Source organism: Odocoileus virginianus, chromosome 26, assembly GCF_023699985.2.
Source record: "Odocoileus virginianus isolate 20LAN1187 ecotype Illinois chromosome 26, Ovbor_1.2, whole genome shotgun sequence".
NCBI classification, from domain to species: Eukaryota; Metazoa; Chordata; class Mammalia; order Artiodactyla; family Cervidae; genus Odocoileus; species Odocoileus virginianus.
In genome coordinates this window covers 34460637-34485074 of record NC_069699.1, presented here as the reverse complement: position 1 = coordinate 34485074, position 24438 = coordinate 34460637, and the positions used below count along the sequence as shown (strand labels likewise).

Below are 24438 nucleotides of genomic sequence, written 5' to 3'. Positions count from 1 at the left end.
GACATGAATTACGTGCATTAATTGGCTAGTAAGTCATTGTGGTTGCATATTAAAGTCACAGCTAAACTCTATTGGAACTGTGATGTGTTTTCCACCCTAAAAATGTCAACATGGTGGGTGAGCTGTCATAGAGAACAGCAAGGAAGCAATTGTGATATGATATCTGATACCCATGTGGTTGGAGTTGCTCAGTGCTGGATTCAAGACTATAATCTTGAACATGTTGATTTGGAGCAGTATGCATGATTAGGTGGCTTAATTGCATGTTGTACAGGAAGCCGTGACCTTTCCAGTCCCATCCTGGATGTAGTATTGTGCTCTGAGGAGGAAGAAAAGACAATGTGTGGAGGGGAGCTTGACAATAGCAGTGTTCATTCATATAATTACTTGTGTGTGTTCAATACCTTAAAAATCCACATGGACAAGGCCTCAGATACAAGTGGCCATCCATTGTTTAAAGACAACTTTATAAAAGTCAAGTCACCTTGGATAAAGACCCAGTAGTATCACTAGTACATTGTAAATGTTGAAAGTACAGCATCAATATGGAAAATCTCTAATTTTTCACCAATTTGGAAAAGTAATACAACATTAAAACTTGAAGGCCATGACATTCTTTTTTTTTCCCCCTCGGTGCTCCAAGGATTTTAGTCCCCCAACCAGGAATCACGTGCCTCCTACAGTAGAAGCTCAGAGACTGAACCACTGGACCACTAGGAAAGTGCAGCGCCGTGATATTCTTGTCTGTCGACCCATTAGCTAAAAACGATAAAGCCAAATGATGTCTTAACCAGTCTGGTCGTGGTGGTGGTTTAGTCGCTTCAGTCGTGTCTGACTCTTTGTGATCCCACGGATTGTAGCCCACCAGGATTCTCTGTCCCTGGGATTTTCCAGGCAAGAACACTGCAGTGGATTGCCATAACCAGTCTATATGGCATCAAAAATTAATATTAAAATATAAATCCTGTCATTTGCAAGATATTTCACAATGTAAAAGCTGCTTTTTAAGTCCGTTACAGTATGAGAGAAAGCAGTATGAGAGAAAACAGTGCAGATATCCTTTTCCCAACTTTATAGCTGAAACATAGAAGCAAGTATGGTAAAGGGCTTAGAGCAGTAAAGTTGGGACTTAAATCCAAGCTTCTAGGGTCTAAATCCACAGTTTCTTCCCCCTCCCACGCTCTCTATACCTAGAGAATACCTCTACTACATAAATGCATTCTTGGGGCTGTTATCAACCCTGAGGACCAGACTTAGCATTTTCAAATAGCATTTGAAATTAATTCTGCCAGGAAGTTGTAGCAGTGTCTGTCAACAATATGTGTAGCCAAAATCCCCTAGAATGAACTAAAATGCTTGGCATCTTTTGTCAAAAGTTATGTAAGGATTAGGCCGGACCTGCATGCACACAGTGGAATGTCCCAGAAAGGAAGCAATTGCCCAGACAACCCAGTTTTGAATCATCTCCACCTGCAGTGTCCTTATAATTGAGTCAATAGGTATATCCAGAACCTGAATTGTGGATATAATTGACCTGATTATCTCCATGGCTTTATTTGTGAATGTAGTTGCACATAAAACCACCAGGCATTGACAGTCTCTGCCCTAAACCATAAATTACCTCCAAAACAGCATCCTCTGGATCCTTAGCCACTGCTCTGTAAATGACTGTGCCGGGGGCAGTGTCTTCTAGGATATAAATCTCAGTAACTACCAAAAAATGTAAAATAGATGTTCTTGAATGAGTGTCACCATTATAAGCCCAGAAACTCCTCATTCAATCCTAGATCTTAGATAAAACTGAATGCATTGTGCTTACTCTGTACAGATGTTTGTATAGGGTGATTCCCATTCATCATTATCATCATAATGGTAGACATCATTTATCTGTCTGTCATGTATCAAGTATAGAGTTGATACATTTAGACAATAGTGATGTTGAAGATTTCCTGAGTGCTTTTAATTGCTAAGCACTCCAAATCATTGGTAACTAGTATTTCCATTTTACTGAGGATTAGAAAGAGAAACTAACTCACGATTACACAGTTAATTACGTTACTAGTGTCTGATTATTAATGCCTATCCTTTCCTGCAGCCATGTATCATTACTTTTGTTGTCATAATTCTATCACTCTTATATCCATGATGCTATGAGAGGGCATGGCATCAACATACATATGTCCACAGGGGACTTCCTTCCCTGAGAGAAGAGCTCTGTACCTTGGTCTCCCTGAGCAAGGGATCCCATGAAAATGGGTGGTTCATTCACATCTTGAATCTGGATTAAAATGGTTTGTGATGCTGTTGCCTGTCATCTTTGGCATAGATTACCAGGGAGTACAGAGCCACCATTTCAAAGTCCAGCTTGGGTACTCCAGTGGTGAATAATATTTTTTTAAATGCAGGATAATGGAGTAAATGACTGGCATCCTAAGGATGTAGACAGAATGTTTTATATTGATAATACTCAATATGAGTCAGCATTTTAAAAAAGACATTAAAAAATGCTCATATTTAAAAAGTAGAAGCAAGGTGATCTGACATCTTAAAAAACCTCCATGAACAGAGAATTCACATGTTGTATTAAACGTTTTCCCCTTCATCCAGCCCGCTTCCCCATGTTATTCTTTCAAATAACAAAGTTGATCACATCCCTTCTCTAATTTGTCATGGTTTATTCTACAGTTCAGTTAAGTTGCTCAGTCGTGTCTAACTCTTTGCAAACCCATGGACTGCAGCACACCTGGCTTCCCTCTCCATCACCAACTCCTGGAGCTTGCTCAAACTCATGTTCTTCAAGTCAATGATGCCATCCAACCATCTCATCCTCTGTCATCCCCTTCTCCTTCCGCCTTCAATCTTTCCCAGCATCAGGGTGTTTTCCAATGAGTCCGTTCTTCACATCAGGTGGCCAAAGTATTGTAGTTTCAGCTTCAACATCAGTCCTTCCAATGAACACCCAGGACTGATCTCCTTTAGGATGGACTGGTTGGATCTTCTTGCAGTCCAAGGGACTCTCAAGAGTCTTCTCCAACACCACAGTTTAAAAGTAGCAATTCTTCAGCGCTCAGCTTTCTTTATAGTCCAACTGTACAACCATACATGACTACTGGAAAAACCAATGCTTTGTCTAGACAGACCTTTGTCAGCAAAGTAATGTCTCTGCTTTTTAATATGCTAAGCACTTTACAAATAGCTCATTCTGTGCTTGCTATGGGCGCTATTATTGGGTGCATCCTACACATGCAGAAACTGAGGCTTGTAGAGGTTAAACAGATTGGCCACATTTTCACAGAGAGAAATACAGACTCCATCTGATTTCACACTCATGTTCCTGTTCTTAACCATTAGCCCAAACTGCCTAGCACCTCAAAATGTATGAAAAATGAGCATAAGAGTCTTATTTCTTCCCCCATTCAGTCACCCTGAGCCTCCTATTGTATTTTCCATGTTTCATGCTGGTTTTTGAACTGCTCTCTTTAGGGATCCCCTAAAGTTGAAAAACAAGATATTTGAATTCAAATCCATGTTCACTAAGAAATGGCCCCAAGACTTCAACCACGACCCTTCAGGTCTCTAACTTGTATTTCTTCACCCTCACATAAAAGCCTTGTATGTTCTATTGTTTATGTCCTTTCCATGTCTGGCATGGTGTGGGTTGGTTGGGTAATTCTTGTTTCTAAAGCTTTTCTTGTTGGTAAATTTACAGGGGCAAAGGGGGTTTTATTGGGTAGCAAAACTCACTGGAAAGGCTGGCCACGTGTCTTTGGACATTCTATGTTAAACCATGAACCCCTTGCCCGTAATGATGATGGATTCTAAGGCAATACTAATAGCTTAGTGTACTGAGCACTTACTCTGTACCAACTGCAAATATTTAATTTGAATCATTTAACCCTGAAGAAAAAGTGTTATTGGTGCTATTAGTATGCCCAGTGGACAGATGAAGTAACTGAGGCTTAGAGAGGTCACCAAACAAAGAACAGAGGTAAGATGTGAACTCAGGTTTTTTGCACCAAAGTCTGTACTCTTTAACCACGCTGCTATGCTTCCTGTGTGTCTGCCTTCCCAGTAAGCGAATAGCCGACCCTCAGAAGAAAGGATCATCATGCTATCCTGGCATCCTCATGCTAACAAGGGCTCACATTTATTGAGCACTTTTAATGCTCTTAGCTTCTTACATAATTTAAACATCAAAACAAACTCACGAGGAAGATAATATCATTATCCCCTTTTCACAGAAGAGGCAACTGAAGTCTGGACTATATAATACAGCTAGGAAAGTCATGCTACTGAAAGAGGCAGAACTTGGACCTGACCCCTGCCGATGTACCCCAGAGCTCTTGTACTGACCAACTCCACCTCTGGCAGTAACACCTGGATGTTTTCCTCCCACTACCATGAGACCTCACAAATATATTCTTATTTGACACCACTCCTCTACTGAACACTTATCACAGGCTGGACACTTTATCTTGTCGGTTCTCACGGTTATTCCATGGAGCAAATTCTACCAACATCCTTATTCTACCAAAGAGGAAACTGAGGCTCTGAAGTTAGATGACCAAAGTAACATGGCTAGGAAGAGACAGAGCAAAGATGTAAAGCCAGATATACAGTTTTCCTGACTCTAAAACCTGTTTTCTTTTCCTCACACTGAGATGCTTCCTGGTAAGTTAATACTTTATCCTGATTTGAAGATGCATAGGATTTTCAAGCTGCAGTTAAGCACAGTCTTGTTCTCAAGGACTCTCTTAACCAAGAAACATAGCCCTAGGCTCGGGCTGGCCTTCAGGGGGTGGTGCCCTTTGCCTTGGAAGCCCCACGGAGGCTCTTTAACAAATACTTGCTGAATTTTTAAAAATGCAAATGGTATTCTTTACACTTCACAATGGAAGAAGACAAGAAGATGGTTTAAGTGTTCCTCTGGTTGATTACTCCTGTCCAGAGAACAGAAAGTGCACACACAAAGGCTAACTTGAATTCCTTTTGCCATCCTGCCTGTGTGACCCGACTTAGATTACTCAATGACAGGTAGCAATTTGAAGATTACATAACTGGAGAACACCTTGTCTCAGTTCATTGATGTATCTGTATAATCAGATCACTTCAAGCTTTGCTATTGTTTCTTCAGGAGACTAGTTTGGCACTGGATTTTTTTTCTCTCTGTCTCTCTTTTGGTTTGACCGCCTGCCCACTTACCCCTCCCAAGTTTAGTCTTTTGCAAACCAAACAAGCATATATTCTGTAAGAAAGGAGGTTCAACAAAGGATAATGATTTGCTTAACATGTAAAAGAACAGTATATGCCTTCTTATACAGTGATATTGTCAAGACAGATATTAACTCATTTAGTTGTGTCTTTCTGTGTAGATTTACTTCCATGCTATGAAACTTTCATGATTGAAATGTTTCTAAAGCTATCTAGAGCTGGTCTGTGACATAATTATGATAATATGACCCCCTTTCTTATAACTTTTTATTTTCTGTAATTTAATTACACTACTGCTGAATGTTGAAGTATATTTATTTTAGCAACATCTCCAGTGTGTAAATTGCTCCTTATGGTCAAGCACTAAATGACATTTTACATTTATTATCTCCTACGATCTTCTTACCAACACCTGAGTGAGGTGGTATTAATTATTGTTAATCTCTTTGTACAGAATAGAAAAAGTGCAGAAAAGTCAAGTAACTTTCCCAAGGTCATATTGCTATTAACTGGAGGTTCTGCACTGCAAACCTAGTATTCCCAGATCACAAAACCTACGGCGAGAACAGCTATGGTTCCTCTGATGCAGTGCCCTTTTCCTCGAGTTCTTTGGAGGAATGTTAACACCTTAACAGAGCCTCCTCCTTGCTTTCTCAGTTTGGACTTCTATGTCAGCGGCTCTTTGTATTAACCTCTATCTAGCCCAGATCACCATTATAAAAGCATAACTAATACTGATACAGAACTGACTGACTACCAGGCACTGTTCAAGCACTTAATGGATTGAATACTGCCCATGAGGCAGCCGTTGTTCTTATCCATATTTTACAGATGACAAAAATCAGTACAGACAAGTTAATTCATTTGCTCAGAGTGATTCAAAACCAGGATCTGAACACATGCAGTTTGGTTCCACAGTCTGCACTGTCTCATCCTGCCTTTCCTGATTCACCACAGCTGCCCATTTAGCCGTGTCTTCCCCCTACTGGTTTTCTGACTCTGGTGGTAAAGAACCGGCTTGCCAGTGCAGGAGACATAAAGAGATGCAGGTTCAGTCCCTGGGTCGGGAAGATCCCCTGGAGGAGGGCATGGCAACCCACTCCAGTATTCTTGCCTGGAGAATCCCACGGACAGAGGAGCCTGGCAGGCTCCAGTCCATAGGGTCACACAGAGATGGACACAACTGAATTGACTTAGCCCAGCGCTCCCTCTATTGGCTTCAGAATCTCTTAAAGCCTGGAGCCAATGCAGATTCCCCTACATAAGGCTCTTTGGTGGAAATCATACATTGCTATTTAGATCTTTATTACCCTCAACCCAACAAATAAAAGCATGTGCTTCATGCTTTCACATGGGCTCTCAAGTCCCATGGGAGCAGTGCGGGGTTGGGGGAGTGGCAGGTGAATGGTGTGTGTGCAGTGGGTTTGCATCATAGGTGAGGAATCGGAATCTTGAGCTTATTTTATAATCTTGTAAGTCTGCTTGAACTTTGCCCTAGAGGGGGATATTGGCTTTATACAGTAGGGTAAGTAAGACTTGATAAGACAGCTCACAAACCCTGCAGGATCTAGCCCGCTACCCCCACCTCCTTTATGATCGACTCTCTCTCTCCACTCCCCCTTCAGCCCCGGCCTCGTGAGCCACCTCCCAGGCCCTTCTCTTCACTATATTCTTTCTTGCCACAGGGCCTCTGCACGTGCTGTTCTCTCTACCTGGAGTCCTCTCTCTCCGTCTGTTTAGAGGATTGCTTCTCATGCTTCCTCGGGGAAGCCTGACTCAGTCAAATTTCACATTTAAGTGTTCTCACAGAGCTGTGGGCCTGTTCTCCATGGCTCCTATTCTACTCGCCATGTTACACGTGTGAGTATTGACTTAAATAGTATTTCTTTACAAACCAGTAAACACCATGAAGGCAAGAACCATATTCCATGAGAGCCCCACGGCCTTGCCCTGTGTCTGAGGAGGTCCTCGATAGGTAACTGTGAGATAAATGCATCTTGATGCCCGCAAGGATTTTTAGAGCATCTGACACATAATGGGATCCCAAGGAGTAGGTGCTAGGTTAATAAGGTACAGTGGAAGGTAAGAACGGAAATGGTGATGGTTTCCTTTTAGAACTCTTGTGGGACCAAGTGATGATAGTTTGCCTGTGTACTTACTTCCCACTGGTATGCAAGTCTGCAAGACAGCACAAACGCATTGATGTTGACTGGATCTCCCATCAGAGAAGCGTGGGGTGAGACAGACACAGTGATTATGGCAACCCGTGTGTGTTCAGAAGCATTTTCTGGTAGAGGGCTGGCATTTTTGATGGCAAAATTTGGAAAGGCTAGAACACCTTAGAGAACACACAGATTTGGACTTTTTCTTACAAGAATTTCTGCAGTGCTTCCCAACTTCTTTCATATTTTAAAACCACAAAGGAAAAAAAAAATACAGCTCCCTTTTTTATGAAAAGTCCTAAAATCAGCTTTTCATTCCAATCTCCTATGTTGAAAAGGATATCTCTTTTTTTTGGTGTTAGTTCTAGAAGGTCTTGTAGGTCTTCATAGAACCAGTTAACTTCAGCTTCTTTGGCATTAGTGGTTGGGGCATAGACTTGGATTACTGTGATGTTGAATGGTTTGCCTTGGAAATGAACAGAGATCATTGTGTCATTTTTGAGATTACACCAAATTAATGCATTTTGGATTCTTGTTGACTATGAGGGCTACTCCATATCTTCTAAGGGATTCTTGCCCACATAGTAGATATAATGGTCATCTGAATTAAATTCACTCATTCCCATTCATTTTAGTTCACTGATTCCTACAATGTCAATGTTCACTCTTGCCATCTCCTGCTTGATTCATGGACCTAATGTTCCTGGTTCCTATGCGATATTGCTCTTTACAGCATCCATCAGACTTGACTTTCATCATCAGACACATCTGCATCATTCCCACTTTGGCCCAGCCACTCCATTCTTTATGGAGCTATTAGTAATTGCCCCCTGCTCTCCCCCAGTAGCATATTGGTTAGGTAGCATATCAGTTGGGTAGAATGGTAGGATCATTAACAGCCATGAAGAATCTGAGAACTTAACCCTAAGTTCCTATATGACAAGTTAAATCTGCCATAGTTTCACAGATGCTGGCAGAAGACTCAAGACTCATACGTCAGGGACTGTGATGGTTAATGTAATGTGTCAACTTGACTGGGCCATAAGGTGCCCAACATTTGACCAAACATTAATCCAGATGTGTCTGAGTGAGATGAACATTTGAGTTAGGGCTCTTGAATTAGGGCATAATGCAATGGACTGAATTGTGTGCTCCCAAAATTCGTATGTTATAACTCTAATGTGACTACATCTGGATACAGGATCTTTAGGATGTCATTAAGGTTAGTGAGGTCATGAGGGTGGGGGCCCATATCCAAGAGGACCATGGCCTTATCAGAAGAGGAAGAGATCTCTCTCTCTTTCTTTCTGACACATGAGGCCAGGAAGACAGCCTTCCCTAGAACCTGACCATGCTGACACCCTGATCTCAGATTTGCAGCCTCCAGAACTGTTAGAAAATCAGTGTCTGTCATTGAAGCCACCCACTCTTTGGTACTTTGAGGTGGCAGCCTGAGCTGACTAATACAGAGACGTAGGACTTTGCTATTGATGGTACAATAAGCAGCATGCACTTAATGTTCGCATCAATTTCCTTTGCTCCTGAAGCCCCATGGGACAGCAAAGAGGGATCCAGGTGGACATGAGTGTGCACTAGGCTTATGACACAGTTGAGAAACCCTGTGCTCAGGGAACGCTAATCTTTAGAATGAGGCATAAGCCTGCCAATCATTGCCCGAGAGGGAGAAAATAGCTTTAGTTTAGTCCATGATAAACAAACATTCTCTGCTCCACAGAGTCACTGTCTGTACCACTGTTAAAACATCCTTGAGGAAGGGTGAAACAGTCCATTCCTGGGATCAGACAGAAATGCAGAAATGATGTCACCTGGATTTTTTCTTCCTGTGAATGTTGCCAGTCAGTACCTGTGCTGTGTTTTTGGTTATGAATGTTGGGGTTACCACCTGCATTTAGGAGAAAATTGTATTCTGCTGCTTTCCTGGCATCTTATTCAAAGATACTCTGCTTCTGTTTTTCAACCAAGAAAACAGATTTGTGGTGTTTCTTTTTTTGACCTTTTAACAGTCTCTTTAGTAAATACAGGTAGTTGAATGACTGTTCCAAAGTACAACAGATGACAAGCTTCTTTTCTAGAAATAAGGCCTTTCTTGACAACTTTGCCATGTATAACAGATCTTTTTGTTGTTGCTGTTGTTTTACCCCTTGTGTTCTTCCAAACTTCTGGTTAGAGAAAAAGAAGAAAAAAAGGGGGGAATGTATCTGAAGTCCTTGAGTGTTAACTCCCTGTGACAGGGATGAAGGAAAATAATATTTAAAAAAACAATAATGCTGAAAGCTGTCCATGAGAGACTGAATGTAAAAGTAAAAAGTGTACATGGTTGTTTTAAAAAAAGGAATTTTTGAACATGTTTGTTTTCTATGCACTTCTTAAAATTTAAGTGATAGTTTAATGAATAAACATGTCAAGCTTATTGCTGCAAAAAACCTTAAAAATAAAAATAAATAAACATCATTGAAAGCATAGTGCAGACACGGGCAGCCATGACCTTCACTCACAAGATGTACAGCAGTGAGAGGGGTTGTGGAGAATCATCTGCTAGGCAGGGTTGCTATTTGTGCTTCTTTCTTTTTGCTTCCAAACTTGTTTAGAAATGTTCACAGGTGCTAAGGGTCCTGCCTTCATTCGGTCCATACCCACCTGTCTCTGCACAGGGCTACTTACTGAGAGCATTTCTAGTTCGCCGTTGTCAGTGTGGGCCAAATTCAGGGTGATACAGAGGGCCAGAGAGTTCGTGCTTCTGGAAGCAGCCCTCCACCAGTGGCCAACAGGGACCTGGTGGTTAAACAGCTCAACCTCCTCATCGTCAGTAACTTCAGTTACCATCTTCAGTCTCCATTGGAGACCCGAGTCCCAGTGAGGTTGAGCCCCAGTCGCCCTCACTGCTCACATGCTTGGTTACATGCCTTTTACTGGTTGGCTCCACTCCTCATTTCCTTATCCCCTTATTGGTGTTTTTCTGGGATCATCTCCCAAATAAATCTGCTTGCACTGGAACCCTTCTGTTAGGTACTGCTTCCAGGAAAATCCCAACTAAGACCATATGCTATAATCATTTTTTATAACATACATCAAAATGTAAAGATTATTGCAGTGGCCGTTTTCTATAAGAAAAGAGCATAAGGGTAAAACACAGAGGGACCTGGAGGATGCTGTGCTTGGCACTGATCTTGAATTGAAAAGTAAAAAGCGAAAGTGTTGAGTTGGACACTTGGTTGTGCCCGACTCTCTGCAACCCCAAGGACTGTAGCCTGCCAGGCTCCTCTGTCTATTGGATTTCCCAGGCAAGAATGCTGGTGTGGGTAGCCATTCCCTTCTCCAGGGGACCTTGCCAACCAAGGGATCAAACCCAGGTCTCCTGCATTCCCCGCAGATTCTTTACCATCTGAGCCACCAGATCTCATATTACATTTGAACAACTCTTCTTACATTCTCTGTTCCAGTTATCCTGACCTGCTTTCCATTTCTCTTGACCATCTCTGGACAATTACATAAATTGTTTTTGAAATATTTTTTGAGTCCCTCAAATTCTACCCATCCTTTGGTTGCCCGTTAAATATTACTTCCTTCAGAAAGCCTGCCGTGACCTACCCAGGCTGGATTAGACGCTTATTCTCAGTATTTCCATGGCACCCCATCACAACACTAGACACGTTATATTCTAGTTTCCTTTCATTCGTGTGACTCCCCTTGCTCTTAAAGTTTGCAGAGAAGTACAAGGAATGTATCTATTCAGGACACTAAATAAGAATACCTGAGAGTATTTGCTGAATGAATAGTAAATAATATTAATGACCATTTATAGGACACTCCTTCATAGAAATTTTTTAAGTCTTTCTTGAATTTGTTACAGGATTGCTTCTGTTGTGTATGTTCTGCATTTTTGGCTGCCAGGCGTGCAGAATCTCAGCTCTCCGACCAGGACTGCACCCCCCGGCATTGGAAGGCAAAGTCTCATGCACTGGACCACAGGGAAGTCCCCATATGATTTTTTTTGTTTAATCCTCACAACAGCGATAGAGCAAGGGGTAGGATTATCATCATTTCCATGTGCACATAAGAAAACTAAGGCACAGAGAGACCAGCTGGCCTAAAAGTACAGCCAATAAACAGGAGTATAAAGAATGGAACCTGAAATTTTGATGGAACAAAATCCCATATTTTTAAATGATAGAGATGAGTTCATGATTCAGAGTAAAGTTCTTTGGGGTAGAAACTGGGGAAGACAAATGTCCTCAAATTTCAAATTTTGAGAAGGCCCTTACGAAAAAGCTCTAGTTCTAGGGAGAAAGGAGAAGGGATCACACTAGGAATGGACTTTTAAACTAAGCAGACAGACCTTGACTCACATCCCAGGTCTGCCTCTTAACTGGGCACATGACCACCTGGCAAGCAACTCATCTCTGAAGCTGGAAACAAAGTGCTATTTGATAAGAAGCTTCTTTGACTAAACTTAAGTCAGGGAGCAGATCACTGTATTTAAGAGATAAGTGATTTATTCTGTAAAGCAAGTATCCTTCAATAAAAAATAAATAAATTTAAAACAAAAAAGAACAAGGACAAGATAAAAAAAAGTAAGTAATTTGGATTATTGACAAAGATTTGCCATTCACTCATGGGAGATGTAAGATTTCTTTCTACATTGATTCATTATAAGTTTTATTAGACATGATGCATGAAAGGTGAACAAAAATAGTTTCCTAAATGCCATTGTTTCACATGACTTCTATCTAACCCCGCAGTGCCAGGAAATTACTCAGTCCTCGAAATCACAATACATCCAGAGACAAACGTCATTATATGCCCTACTGGGCTGACCTACTTCAGCTCTGTTTTTCTCTCTTTCCTTCTTTCCCTCTGTCCTATGTTTTTTCTGCTGCCCTTGAATTTTAGCCGGGTCTCTTCTTTATGGTGAAGATTTTAGCTAAGGTAGACTAAGGATAGCCCCTGGAGGAGGCCATGGCCACCCACTCCAGTATTCTTGCCTGGAGAATCCCATGGACAAAGGAGCCTGTGGGCTACAGTCCATAGGGTCACCCAGAGTCGAAACAACTTAGCAAGCACACACGCAGGCTAAGGATAGACTCTCAAACACTTTGCAAAGACAGTGCCCTGAATTCAGGTCCTGTTGCCTCTCCACTCCCAAATTAAAATTCTATTGCAGTTTACTTGGTCATTAATTATTAATTGCTTAGCACAGTTATTAAGTGCTAAGGAGGCAGGCCAGGTACTATTGTAGTGTCATCTTTTGCAATGAGCAATAAAACTTAAAGGACATTTCATGGCCATTCACAGTAAGGTAATGTGTATATATATATACATATATGCTCCTACACAGTGATGCATAGGGCCTTTTAACGGTTCTTCACTATCACCCCAGGCACTCTCAGCCAAATAGAAGGTTAGATGTTTCCAGGAAGAGGAAGGAGGCGGTTTCAGTGCCCTACCCAAGTGCATGCAAGCCTAATTCCATCCGTCAGCCCCGGCACTTTATCTGATGGTGCCCTCTAGCGCCAAAGTGCTGGAGAATTCGTGTTTCTTTTGTTTTCTTTTTTTTTTTTTTTTAAATCTCCATCTAAGGAGACTTTCTTGACTCAGTTATTTCATGAACCTGTTTCTAAATATGTTTTCAGGCTTCCCTCCAGTCATTGATATTCCACAGTCCTCTTTCCTATATTGACAAATTCTCTTCTGCTTTCAAAGGTGTCCTTCAGGCCACAATATAGGCCTCCCATCTAAGAAAAGATCTGAAAGTTTCTGAACCCTGAAATTTGTCAATGGAAAATTTTAATTTCTGTTCATCAATTTCCCTTTGGAACAGCATGTCAAAGTCTTACTCAGAATTTTTTCTTTGTAGTTGAAATTTGTACTCCATGAGGAATATATATGTATTCTGGGATGGGGGACTGCGGTTGCTTAGCAAAGTACAATGCTTGGGGTCTATGATAGAATAATGGCCCCAGCCCACAGATAATCCATTTCCTGATTCCCAGAACCTCTGAATATGTCACGTTACATAGCAAAAGTGGTTACACTGCCAACATGATTAAGTTAGGGCTCTTGAGATAGGGAGATAGTCCTGGGTTATCTGGTTCAGATCCATCTAGGCACAAGGATCCTTTAAAGTAGCAGAGGGAGGCAGAAAAAGAGAATCAGGAGATAGGATGAAAAGTCAGAAAGAGGCAAAGTTGCTAGCTTTAACATGGAGGAAGGGGGTGGCCTCTAGACACTAGAAGAGGTAAGGAAATGGGTACAACCCTTAAGTCCAGAGGAAAATCCAGTCCTGCCAATACTTTAATTTTAGCCCAGTGAGACCCATGCCAGACTTCTAACTGCAGAACTGTAAGATCATATATCTATGCTGTCTTAAGGCACCTCCAAGTTTGTGATAATTTGCTACAGCAGTCATGCTAATTCAGGGGTTCTTTGGGTTATGTTAGAAAATATAAACATGTACCTTTTTACATGATTGAGCAACACAAAGTGGAGGTGACAACATGCTAAAATGGAAGTCAGGTAACACCATGCTTTTTCTCAAAATCCTATGACAGCTTTTCACCTCACAGAGTGAAGGCCAAGTTTATATGCTGGCCTCCAAGCCCCACACGATAGATGAGTCTTCCTTCATTTATCTGGCCTCGTATTCCTTCACTCTTGCCCTTAACTCCCTCTGCCTGAGCCACACAAGCCTTTCTGTTCCTTAAACACATCAAGCAGCTCCTGCCTCAGGGCCTTTGCCTTGACTCCCTGTCCAAATGCATCTTCCCTGGATCAACACATCTCCTGTGTACCCATTTCCTTTTAGGACTCTGATATAATGTCCTCATGTCAGAGAGGTCTTCCCAGACCAGCCTTGTACAAAAATAGCATTATATCCTACCCGTGCAGGTGAAAAGTTTTAAATTTTATATATTATTTCCTTATTTTTTTGTCATATTATACATTTACTTTCAGCCTCCTCTCCCCCCACCTCAAATACAGGCTGCATGAAATTGGGGATTTTCATCTGTTAGATCCCTGCTATGTCACCAGGAAGAAGAACAGTGTCTGGCCATGGTAGGCACTTAAGAAATATTTGCTGAATGAATAAGTGAATAAATGTATAAAGAAAATGATTCAAAATTTGTATAATTAAATTTTAAATTCTCGAGTTTGATTTCTTAGTTTAATGTAATATAAAGTATATAAAATGAACATCTTTAAACCTCCTAGTTATTCCTCCTCACATCTGCTGCTCTATCACCGTTTTCAGCCCCAATCTCCAAAAACACACACTGTTAACTCTTTGGTGTATTTTCTTCCAGTATGTCCTATGCCAGCTTGTATGTGAATATAGTTTTGTTTTTTTTTTAAAGACTCTTCTTGTATTCACAGTTTTAGGACATCCTGTCTCCACTCCACAGCACACTGTGAATTATCTTTTTATTTGCACATCAGAACAAACTGATCTGCCTCCTTTTCATGGCTCCAATGGCCATATTATGTCTGTCTACAGACATAGTGTTTACTCTTCTATTGATGGCCATGTAGGCTGCCTCTAGTTTTTGCTCTTACAAATAAATCTACATATGTCTTTACATCATTCTATGAGTAATTTCTGTAGAATAAATTCCCAGAAGTAACACACTGGCTCTGAGACAATACAGACATCACATGCTGATAGATGTTGCCAAACTGCCCTCCAAAGAACTTGTACCAGTCTACACTGATCTCAACTGCATCTGAGAGGGCATTTTAACTGAAACATCAACTTTCTAATGGGGCACAGCCTAGAGTACTTGACAACTTCGAAAGAGTTCGAGTTATTAAAGACCATCAAAGCAAACCAAATGTTTATCCTCAGAGATACACGATGAGTCTGAAGTTACAGATACTCACCTGGGGCAGAAATCAATACAAAAAGCAACTGGAAAAAAAAACCAAACACATCCTTCCTTGAAAAGCCTCTTGCCACTTCAGAGACACTATGCCCCAGCCCCAGCCTTCCCGGACCACTAGGGAGTGGCACCCTCTTAGTAAGGAGTCCTTGGGTGAAGCCTTCTGTCTCTAGGTACTTCCTCGTGGAACAGTACTTACTAAGTGACCTGTAAAATGTTACCTTCTTCTCTCAAGTGGGCAAAAGCTCCAGTAAGGAGATGTACTCAAGCAAAAAGGAAAATGTCCCCAATTCATATTTCTCTACATGCAAAGACCTCCTAAGCCCTGGTTAGTCCTGGGTGAGTTGAGTGAGTGAAGACTCTTCACCTTACTAGAGTCATTCATTTTCAAAGGGATTCCATTTTTAAATGACTCCACTAAGAGGCTTCCCTCATACCTCAGTCAGTAAAGAATCCACCTGCAATGCAGGAGACCCAGGTTCAATCCCTGGGCACGATGATCCCCTAGAGGAGGGCGTGGCAACCCACTCCAGTATTCTTGCCAGGAAAATCCTGCCAGAGGAGCCTGGTGGGCTACAGTCCATGGGGTTGCAAGAGTGGAACATGACTTAGCGACTAAACCACACCACCACTAAAGTACATCATCCTGCCTGTTTTATGCATTTCAGTTCATTTCAATTCAGTCACTCAGTCATGTCTGACTCTTGCGACCCCATGGACTGTAGCTCACCAGTCTTCCCTATCCATCACCAACTCCCGGAGCTTGCTCAAACTCATGTCCATCGAGTCAGTGATGCCTTCCAACCATCTCATCCTCTGTCGTCCCCTTCTCCTCCACCTTCAATCTTTCCCAGCATCAGGGTCTTTTCAAATGAGTCAGTTCTTCTCATCAGATGGCCAAAGTACTGGAGCTTCAGCTTTAGCATCAGTCCTGCCAATGAATATTCAGGACTGATTTCCTTTAGGATGGACTGTTTGATCTCTTTGCTGTCCAAGAGACTCTCAAAAGTCTATGTGTTTATCACTCCCAAATTTGAAGTAAGATCTGAAATCTCTGCTTACCAAGTTTTTGAGAACTTACACATTCATAGGAAAGGTTAGTACGAAACCAGATAGAGATGAGATGCAAAAACAATGTAGTAACTAGCCCAAAGGCAATAGAATGCAAGTTAATACATTTAAGTTAAGCTTGGAGGGGGAAAAACAAAAACTTGGAGGAGGATGGGAATCAGCTTTGGGACCACAGATAGGAAAGATCTGCCTGACTGAATGGAGAGTTTACATAAAAAGACCTTTGGAGTCAGCAAATAGGTGACCCACAAGCTAAATAGGACTTGCAGACCACATTTTTAAATGCTGGAAGAGCCTTAACAATTTGAAGTTAATTAACGTTTGATTGGTCCAGCATTCCACTGTTTACCAAAGTTGATTCCCCTCTTTGCTACACCCTGCAGCTTCTCACATTTACCTGCCTGGCCACCCAAGCATTCTCATTTGCAACTGTTGTTATGGTTACCTAAATAGGATTTTGTGATCTCAGATCTTAAATAGAATAGAAGGATAATGTTAAGAACAAGGGAGATTGTGATTTGACCAGGCTTTGCCCTGCTCTGGGTTTTGAAAGGGACATTTACCAATGTCCAGGGAGTGATCCTATGGGTTTGATGCCAAACCATATCCCAAGGAGGGTTGGAAAGAAAAGTAGACTTACGGGAACTCCTGAATCAGTGCACTTCTCTCTACCTCCATTATCCCTATTTAGTTAAACCACTCCAGGAACTTACCTGGCAGTCTAGTGGTTCGAACTCCACGCTTCCAAGGCAGGGGATGCAGGTTCAACCCCTGGGTGGGGAACTGTCGATCCCACATGCTGCACCTCACGGCCAAAAATTTTGTTAAAAAGCCACTCCTGTCTCAGACTTGAGCTACTGCAGCAAGCTAACTTCCCAGTCTAGTTTCTCCCGCTGTCTACTCACCACCCCTTGACACTGAGTTCATTTCAGTGTGATACTTCCTAAATATTCCCTGAATCTCTGCACATCTGTCTCACTCTCTGCCTCACCACCAGCATCTCCATCCTGGATCAATTGCCTCTTCAGCCATCATATTTTTTTTTTCCAGTGCGCATTGCAAGTGGCACACAGCAATCTTTTCTTTCTCTTTCTTCTTCTTCTTCTTTTTTTCCTTTAACTTCCTGGCCATGCCACGTAGCGGACAGAATCTCAGTTCCCGAACAAGCGATCAAACCCTCATCTTTGCCTTGAAAGTTCCAAGTCTTAACCACTGTGGATGGCCAGGGAAGCCCCAGCAATCTTTTTAAGAACACAAACATAACGTTGCCTTCCTTTGTCACCTGTATTCCCACCACCGTGGTCTCCTTCCTGCCCTCTAATCTGACCTAGTGCCCACCTACCTCGGAACTTTTGCTCTGGTCCTTTCTCATCTTTGGAATACTTTGCTTTAGAACACAGATCTGACCACAGTTTATGTCCTTTCCAATGTGAAATGTCTCACCTCGACTATCACTTCCTTGAGAGGTCTTTTTTGATCGCCCTGGTAGAAACACTCACTTGCTACAGTGTTTTCCTAGTTTTTTCCTAGCATTCCTTATCGGTGTCTGAACGCTGTATCAGCTTACTAACAAGGTTGGAATCTGTGCCCTCCCCAGAGTGTAAATCTTAGACAGGGGTTCCAGTTGTTTTGTTCAACGCTGGATTCTCATTGCACAGAATAAATACATATTGACTAGCTCCTGTAACCCAGCAGGACCCTCTGAGGCCTTCCCAGAATAGTCCCCAAGCCACATCCTCCACCTGCCTTTTGTCTGTAGAAAAGCCTTAGTCAAAGAGTAAGTTTAATCACAGAAGTGAGAAAAATGCTGAAAGAAAGGAAACCAGTCAAGCCAGACAAAATAATGCTTTAGCCATTAAACAAAGTCAGGGACCTTCATTTCTCCCCCAAGGACTATCGATAATATTCTCAGCTTAATCTTTTGAACTGTTTTGCAGGTATGGAAATCTCCACCAAGTGGAAGAAGGTAATTGTATGCTGCCCCCAAGCACGTAGACCCCAGACCGGCTGGAACCAGAAGGTTGATAATGCTGACTCCCAGTTACCTCACCAGCCACCGTTCAGAGGAATGTCCCGGAGCCGATCATGCCCTGTTGCTTTACCATTGTAAGACCCCTTTCTACCCACTCCAGGGTGGGACAGTCATGGGTACCAGCTTGCTGTGGCCTCCTTTGCTGGGCAAAGCAATAGAGAGCCCTTCTCTCCCAGCTCACCCACAATTCTGTCTCTGAGATTCAATTCAGCATTGGTACACAGAGTCTGGGTTTCAGCATCACTCCTCATAAAGTGTCATCAAATTCATAGAGACAGAGTGCAGCCATCTCTTGGACTGGATGTAGCAATAACATTTTTTTCATTGTTGAGAGCTGTTGAATTCAGTCATTATCCCAAGAACTTTTTGAGTTGGTTCTGAATTCAGTTCAGAAATCAAAGTTTTTAAATTTACCTCCAAACAAAACAGAATTCTTTTTTTTCCCCATTTATTTTTATTAGTTGGAGGCTAATTACATCATTACCAAAACAGAATTCTTATTTGACTTTGTTTTTGCTCTTCAGTTACCTAATGTACAGGTTGGATGAATAAAGCATACACGGCTACAGGCTTTCTACTTAACTTCCGGGCTTGCATTAAAATACTGTTCACCCTCATACCCTTCTCCTTAACCCTTCCTATTTCTTTTCCACTCTTTTGTACTGTAGATTTTTCTCACTATTGTACAAAGAAATTGGGATATATATTTTCACGGTAATTTATTTTTGGAATTTTGTCACCTTACGTAGTAACTTCTTCCAAGATATTTTTTCCAATTAAGAACAATACATAGAGACAGAAAAGTTATTAGGGGTTATTGTTTAATGGGTTTCCAATTTCAATTTTGCAAGATAAAGTTCTGAAGATGCTGGTGATGATGGTTGCCCAACAATATGAACACACTTAAAAATGGTAAATTTTATATAATATATTGGAAAAGGAAATGGCAACCCACTCCAGAATTCTTGCCTGGAGAATCCTGTGGACAGAGGAGCCTGGTGGGCTGCTGTCCATGGGGTCGCACAGAGTTGGACACAACTGAAACAACTTAGCATGCATGCATGCATTGGAGAAGGAGATGGCAACCCACTCCAGTATTCTTACCTGGGGAATCCCAGGGACGGAGGAGCCTGGTGGGCTGCTGTCTATGGGGTCACTCAAAATTGGATACGACTGAAGTGACTTAGCAGAAGCAGCATATAATATACATTTTACCACACTTTGAAAATTTTTAATTTGTCTTTAATTTTAATGATTAAAAAACCCTCATAGCTTTCTATTATTCTGAAGATCCAAAATAATGGTACAACTTTCAGTTGTTCTGTAGGATCCAGCCGGCTTGGCCCTGCCTATCTCTCCAGCTTATCACATACATTGCCTCTTCAATGCAGCCACCCTGACTATGTTTTCAAAGACATCAGACTCCTTCCACCTCAGGGCTCTGGTGCCTGCTGATTAATCTGCCAGGAGCAGACAAATCCACATGCAAGTAACCCTTTTTTATTTTGTTGAGCTCTCTGGCCCAGTGACCTCATCAGGCAGAACTCCTGCAACAAAATCTGCATTTTAACAAGATCCCCAGGTAATTTGTGTACACATGAAAGTTTGAGAGTCCCGCTCCAGATGACTGATGAGTACAAACACAGAAAACAATAATCATTATATCCCCCAACACTTTTCTGGAGTTTTCCTTTTTTGCTTCTAGTTAGTTCAGACTGAAAAACTCAAAGCGCCAGAAAGGGATGGGAATAAACCCTAGTGTCTGCTGCCACCTTGTGGTGAGAAGTTCCAACCCAGCAAGAATTTGCTCTCCTCCAGGAAATAAACCAAATGTCAAAAGGGAGGGGTGGGCCCAACTTTCTCAGCCATGTGTTTTGAGAGATCACTACAAAATAGCCCAAGGGGTGTACTGTGAGAAAGCCAAATAAAAACTGGAGGGAGAGCATTCATCAGTTCCACATGAAAGATCTAACAAAAGCTGGGGTCACTGGAATTAGTGGCGGTGGTCTCGGTTCTTCCCTCTTTGGAATGCAGACGTGCACATTTGAATGTGATAATCAGTTGGTGTGGATTACTTTATTACCAACCCAAATGGCAGTGGTTAGACAAGCAGGTCACCTATTCACATCTGCCTTGCCCTGGAGTCTGCAACATGACTGGGAATTTCCCACTGCTCTGTCAACTGCATCATTGATGACCTCTGTAAAGTGGTAAACAGGGCCAGTCCCACAAATGATGTGTGTTAACACCTGGAAGGGAATAAGGAAGCAATTCCAAAAATTTTCCTACATACTTTACCCCCAAACAGCCCTGGAGTTAAAAGCGCCTCAGTCACTGGATGATTTTGTTTTGTAGTTTGTGAGCCTAAGAGCTAAAGAAATTAACAACGACTACTGCAGGTGAGGTTGACAGCAATGGACCACCCTCATCTGTATACTCCAGAGCGCTTTAAGGTTGCTTACGAAAGAGCTGGCCAGTACCGAAGATTTCAGCGGCCCAGAAAGAGAAGTGGCTCCTTCCAAAGGAAAGGGATTGAAAGGTAGGAAACTGGGATTCATTTTCTTCTCTCTTGAGTGAGATGCTTTGGATTTTGCGTTAAACAATATTCACTGTGCTAATTGGAAAAAAGTAACATGTTTTTAAGCACTGCATTTAGAAATGAAGGCTCCATGTGGATTAGAGGGAGCAGAGACAGCATATATACATTGGATCAGGGAATCTAGTGCCACTATGGAAGCCTCATTTTGTGATCAGAAAAGTCTTATTGTAATGGGAAAACCTTTCCTTTCTACCTGAACTTGAGATTTATTGTCACATATGATATTAAAATTCATAGATACTAAGTTGATATTTCAGTCTCACAGTTTTAGACAGCAAATACTATTATTTTGAAAAACCAATAGTGCATTTTTCTTTTTTTTTATTTTGATCTGTGTTTTTATTTTTATTTTTTCTTTCTTTATGAAACATTTAAAAATTTTATTTGGTTGTAAATATGTTGTAAAGTATTATAAATAATGACATTAATATAAGACATATCAATCCTTTAGAGGTATACAGTAAAATCCAAATGCCACAGCAACTTGATACCGATTGTCAAAATAAGTCCATGATCAGTGCTCTTTCCATTCCCCTTTCCAGCAATTGGGGCTGTTGTAATGCGTACTAATTATATTTTACCCATGTACACGCTCTTTAATGTAACCTAAAAACTGTCTTATACCTCATATTTCTTGCCAGTGGCAAAACCATGAAGACAAGCATGGAATACACCAAATGTAATACATTTTAATTTGGAAAGGCAGTGAGATGATTATTTTCCAATTTGGAGAGTATTCTTCCTTACCAGATTCATGCGCAATAGCTCAGATAGGTAGAAAAGAGTCGTTTTCATGAGACCTGAAGTATCAAAGACCAGACTTCTGAACTTCCATGGGCAAAATGAAATTTTGTAGAGATTTCCACTTCCAATAAAAAATAGGGGTTAAAAAGAGAGGCAATACAACCAAATAAATTCACAACCAACCAAGATACTTAAAAGGTTAGGAAAGAAAAGATTCTTTTCATAACAGCAATGGTAGCAGTTAAGAGAGGCAATACAAACAAATAAATTCACAACCAACCAAGATACTTAAAAGGTTAGGAAAGAAAAAATTCTTTTCATAACAGCAATGGTAGCAGTTCTATTCCTAGGCTTTGGAGCAAAATCATCTTATTAATTATGTTATAAATAGATTGGGAATGAGGGTGGAGGAATGGGACTAGGAGATGCATCTTGGAGATTCAGAAACTGCTTAGAGCTGGGCTTTTTACTTGATAGGGGTTGCATGGATGATCTTGGGGGTTCCTGAGCCTCCTACATTGTACTCCCATGTGTGTGTGTATTTATGGTAGTAGAAACTGATGGTTTTATTAAAAGTTCTCTTAGGGGTCCATGGGAGATTAGTCCTAGCCCATAAATGATTTATTTTTCATAAATGATTTTTTATCTCGAAATAGAAGACTAATTTTTAAAAATCCCTGGAATTTTATGGGTATTATTGCTTTGGATGAAACTAACATCAAAGTAGTTAATCAAGGAAGAATATTAGGTAAATGAGGGTATTATGGAATGGGTGATACTCACTTAGCACAGAAGCTAACAGAATAGACTTTGGGGTCAGATTATCTGGGCATAAATTATTTAAGCTTTCCAAGTTTTAATTTCCTCATTTGTAAAATGGAGATGATAGTAGGAGGATTAAAATATGTAATACATATGAAAGAACTTAGATGAGTGTTTAGCACATAAAAGTCTACTAAGAAGTATTACCTATTTTATTACTGAAATGATGAAGATATTATTTATTTGGAATTTTGGAAATATGCATTTATAATTATTCTCTCTAAATCAGTATTCTGCATAAAATGCAGCATTTATAGGGCCTTGAAGAATATGTTTTTTATTAACTACCCTAGCAGACAGTCTCATGTCTCATCACATTTGGAACCACATTTGAAGTCCAGCAAAAAATATCTCAAACCATGATTGAAATGAGATCACCAATTTGCCAATATGAGGTAATATATTCTAACAGTCACAAACCAAGATTAAAATCTGCATTCTATGCTCCATCAATTAAATTAATATCTCTGTTTCTCAGCTTACTCATTAGTAAACTGAAGATAATAATATAAACTACCAGCCCTGAGGATTAAATGAGATAGTGGCCAGAATGCACTTCTAGAGTTCAGCAACAAAATATCAAGTAGTTGCTTTGGATTTGATGCTTGGTCTTTAGTTTTCTTTTTTTAAAGTGTATAATTTGTTCACATTTGCAGCTGATTTTCATGATTCCAATGTTTCATTTTTAACTTTTCAATTTCCTTGACACAAATTATTTTTCCTTTGTTCAGATGGCATAGAGCTGTGTCTACCAACTTAGTAAAACAAAATGTATTGGTCCCTAAAGAGGAGTCATCCGGTGATAGTGACATGGAATTTCACAAGAGCCAGCAAAATCAGAAGAAAAATTTGGTGAAGAAAGTTAAGACTGTTTTGGGGAGGATGCTGTCACACACGTACAGAAGCAAGCCAGCAAGTGTCAACGAAGAGGGTGCCCCTAACCACGAGGAAACCCTCCTTCCAAATACACAGAGCCTTCTTCCTAGAATTTTCAAGGAGCTTCCATCACCCAAGTTATTTACCAAACCAAGAATGAGAAAGCTCTCCCAGAATGGTAATCCAAGTCAACATATGGTCCAGTGTCAAGGCCAAGAGAGAAATTGAAATAGGACAGCTTTTGTTGTTACCCACAGAATAGCATTTCTGGGGAGCTTGTCTGAAATGCAGAAGCTAAGGCCCCACCCAGGGCTGCTGAGTCGGAATCTGCCTTTTAGAAAGATCCCCAGGTGACATGTGTGTGTGTACACATCTTCAAAAGCTCTGAATTAGATTACATTTGAGGTCACTCCCAGTCCAATTAATCAGTGGTCTCATCAGTCTAAAACTACTTTTCATTTAAATATTAGATGTGTACATAGGTGTATATATATGTATATGCATATATACATACACGTATATTAGAAAATCAAACCAAAGTGGGATTTTCTGGTTTTATTTCTGGAGAAAGAAATGAGGCAGATTTTCAAATGGCTGCTTCCAACAGACGAAGTTGTGGTGAGAATTCCATTTTAAAAATGTGTGATTGGTAAGTCGTAAAGGAAATTTTATTTTATTATATCTACTTCCCACATACTTTGTGAAGAATTGGCGTCTGAACTGTTGACAATTTCTTTTGTGACATGGTAATGATGTTTAGTGGGGGAGGGGTCATGTGAGTGATGACTACTATTTGCATTCTCCTTTTTAATATTGATAGACTTTTTTGTAGAGCTGTTTTAGGTAAACTGGAAAAATTGAGTAGAAAATACAGAAACTTCCAATATACCCTCCTCTCCTTACCCCACAGTTTCCTCTATTATGAACTTCTTGCCTTAGTACCGTACACTTGTTAGTTGATGAGCCTGTATTAACATATTATTATTAACACTCGTCCACAGTTTACGCTGGACTTCCCTGAGTGGC

General features: G+C 40.9%; 1 protein-coding gene across 1 annotated transcript in view; it reads left to right on the top strand.

Annotated features, from left to right (window-relative positions):
* Positions 1-24438, top strand: part of C26H3orf49 (chromosome 26 C3orf49 homolog) — a 46299-nt gene that overhangs the window by 14415 nt on the left and 7446 nt on the right. Inside the window, exons 3-7 of the mRNA XM_070455740.1 lie at positions 6897-7071; positions 11245-14447; positions 18277-18445; positions 20727-20910; positions 23268-23590. Of these exons, the coding sequence (XP_070311841.1) occupies positions 20786-20910; positions 23268-23590 (448 nt within the window). The 5' untranslated portion in view covers positions 6897-7071; positions 11245-14447; positions 18277-18445; positions 20727-20785. The remainder of the gene's footprint in view (positions 1-6896; positions 7072-11244; positions 14448-18276; positions 18446-20726; positions 20911-23267; positions 23591-24438) is intronic.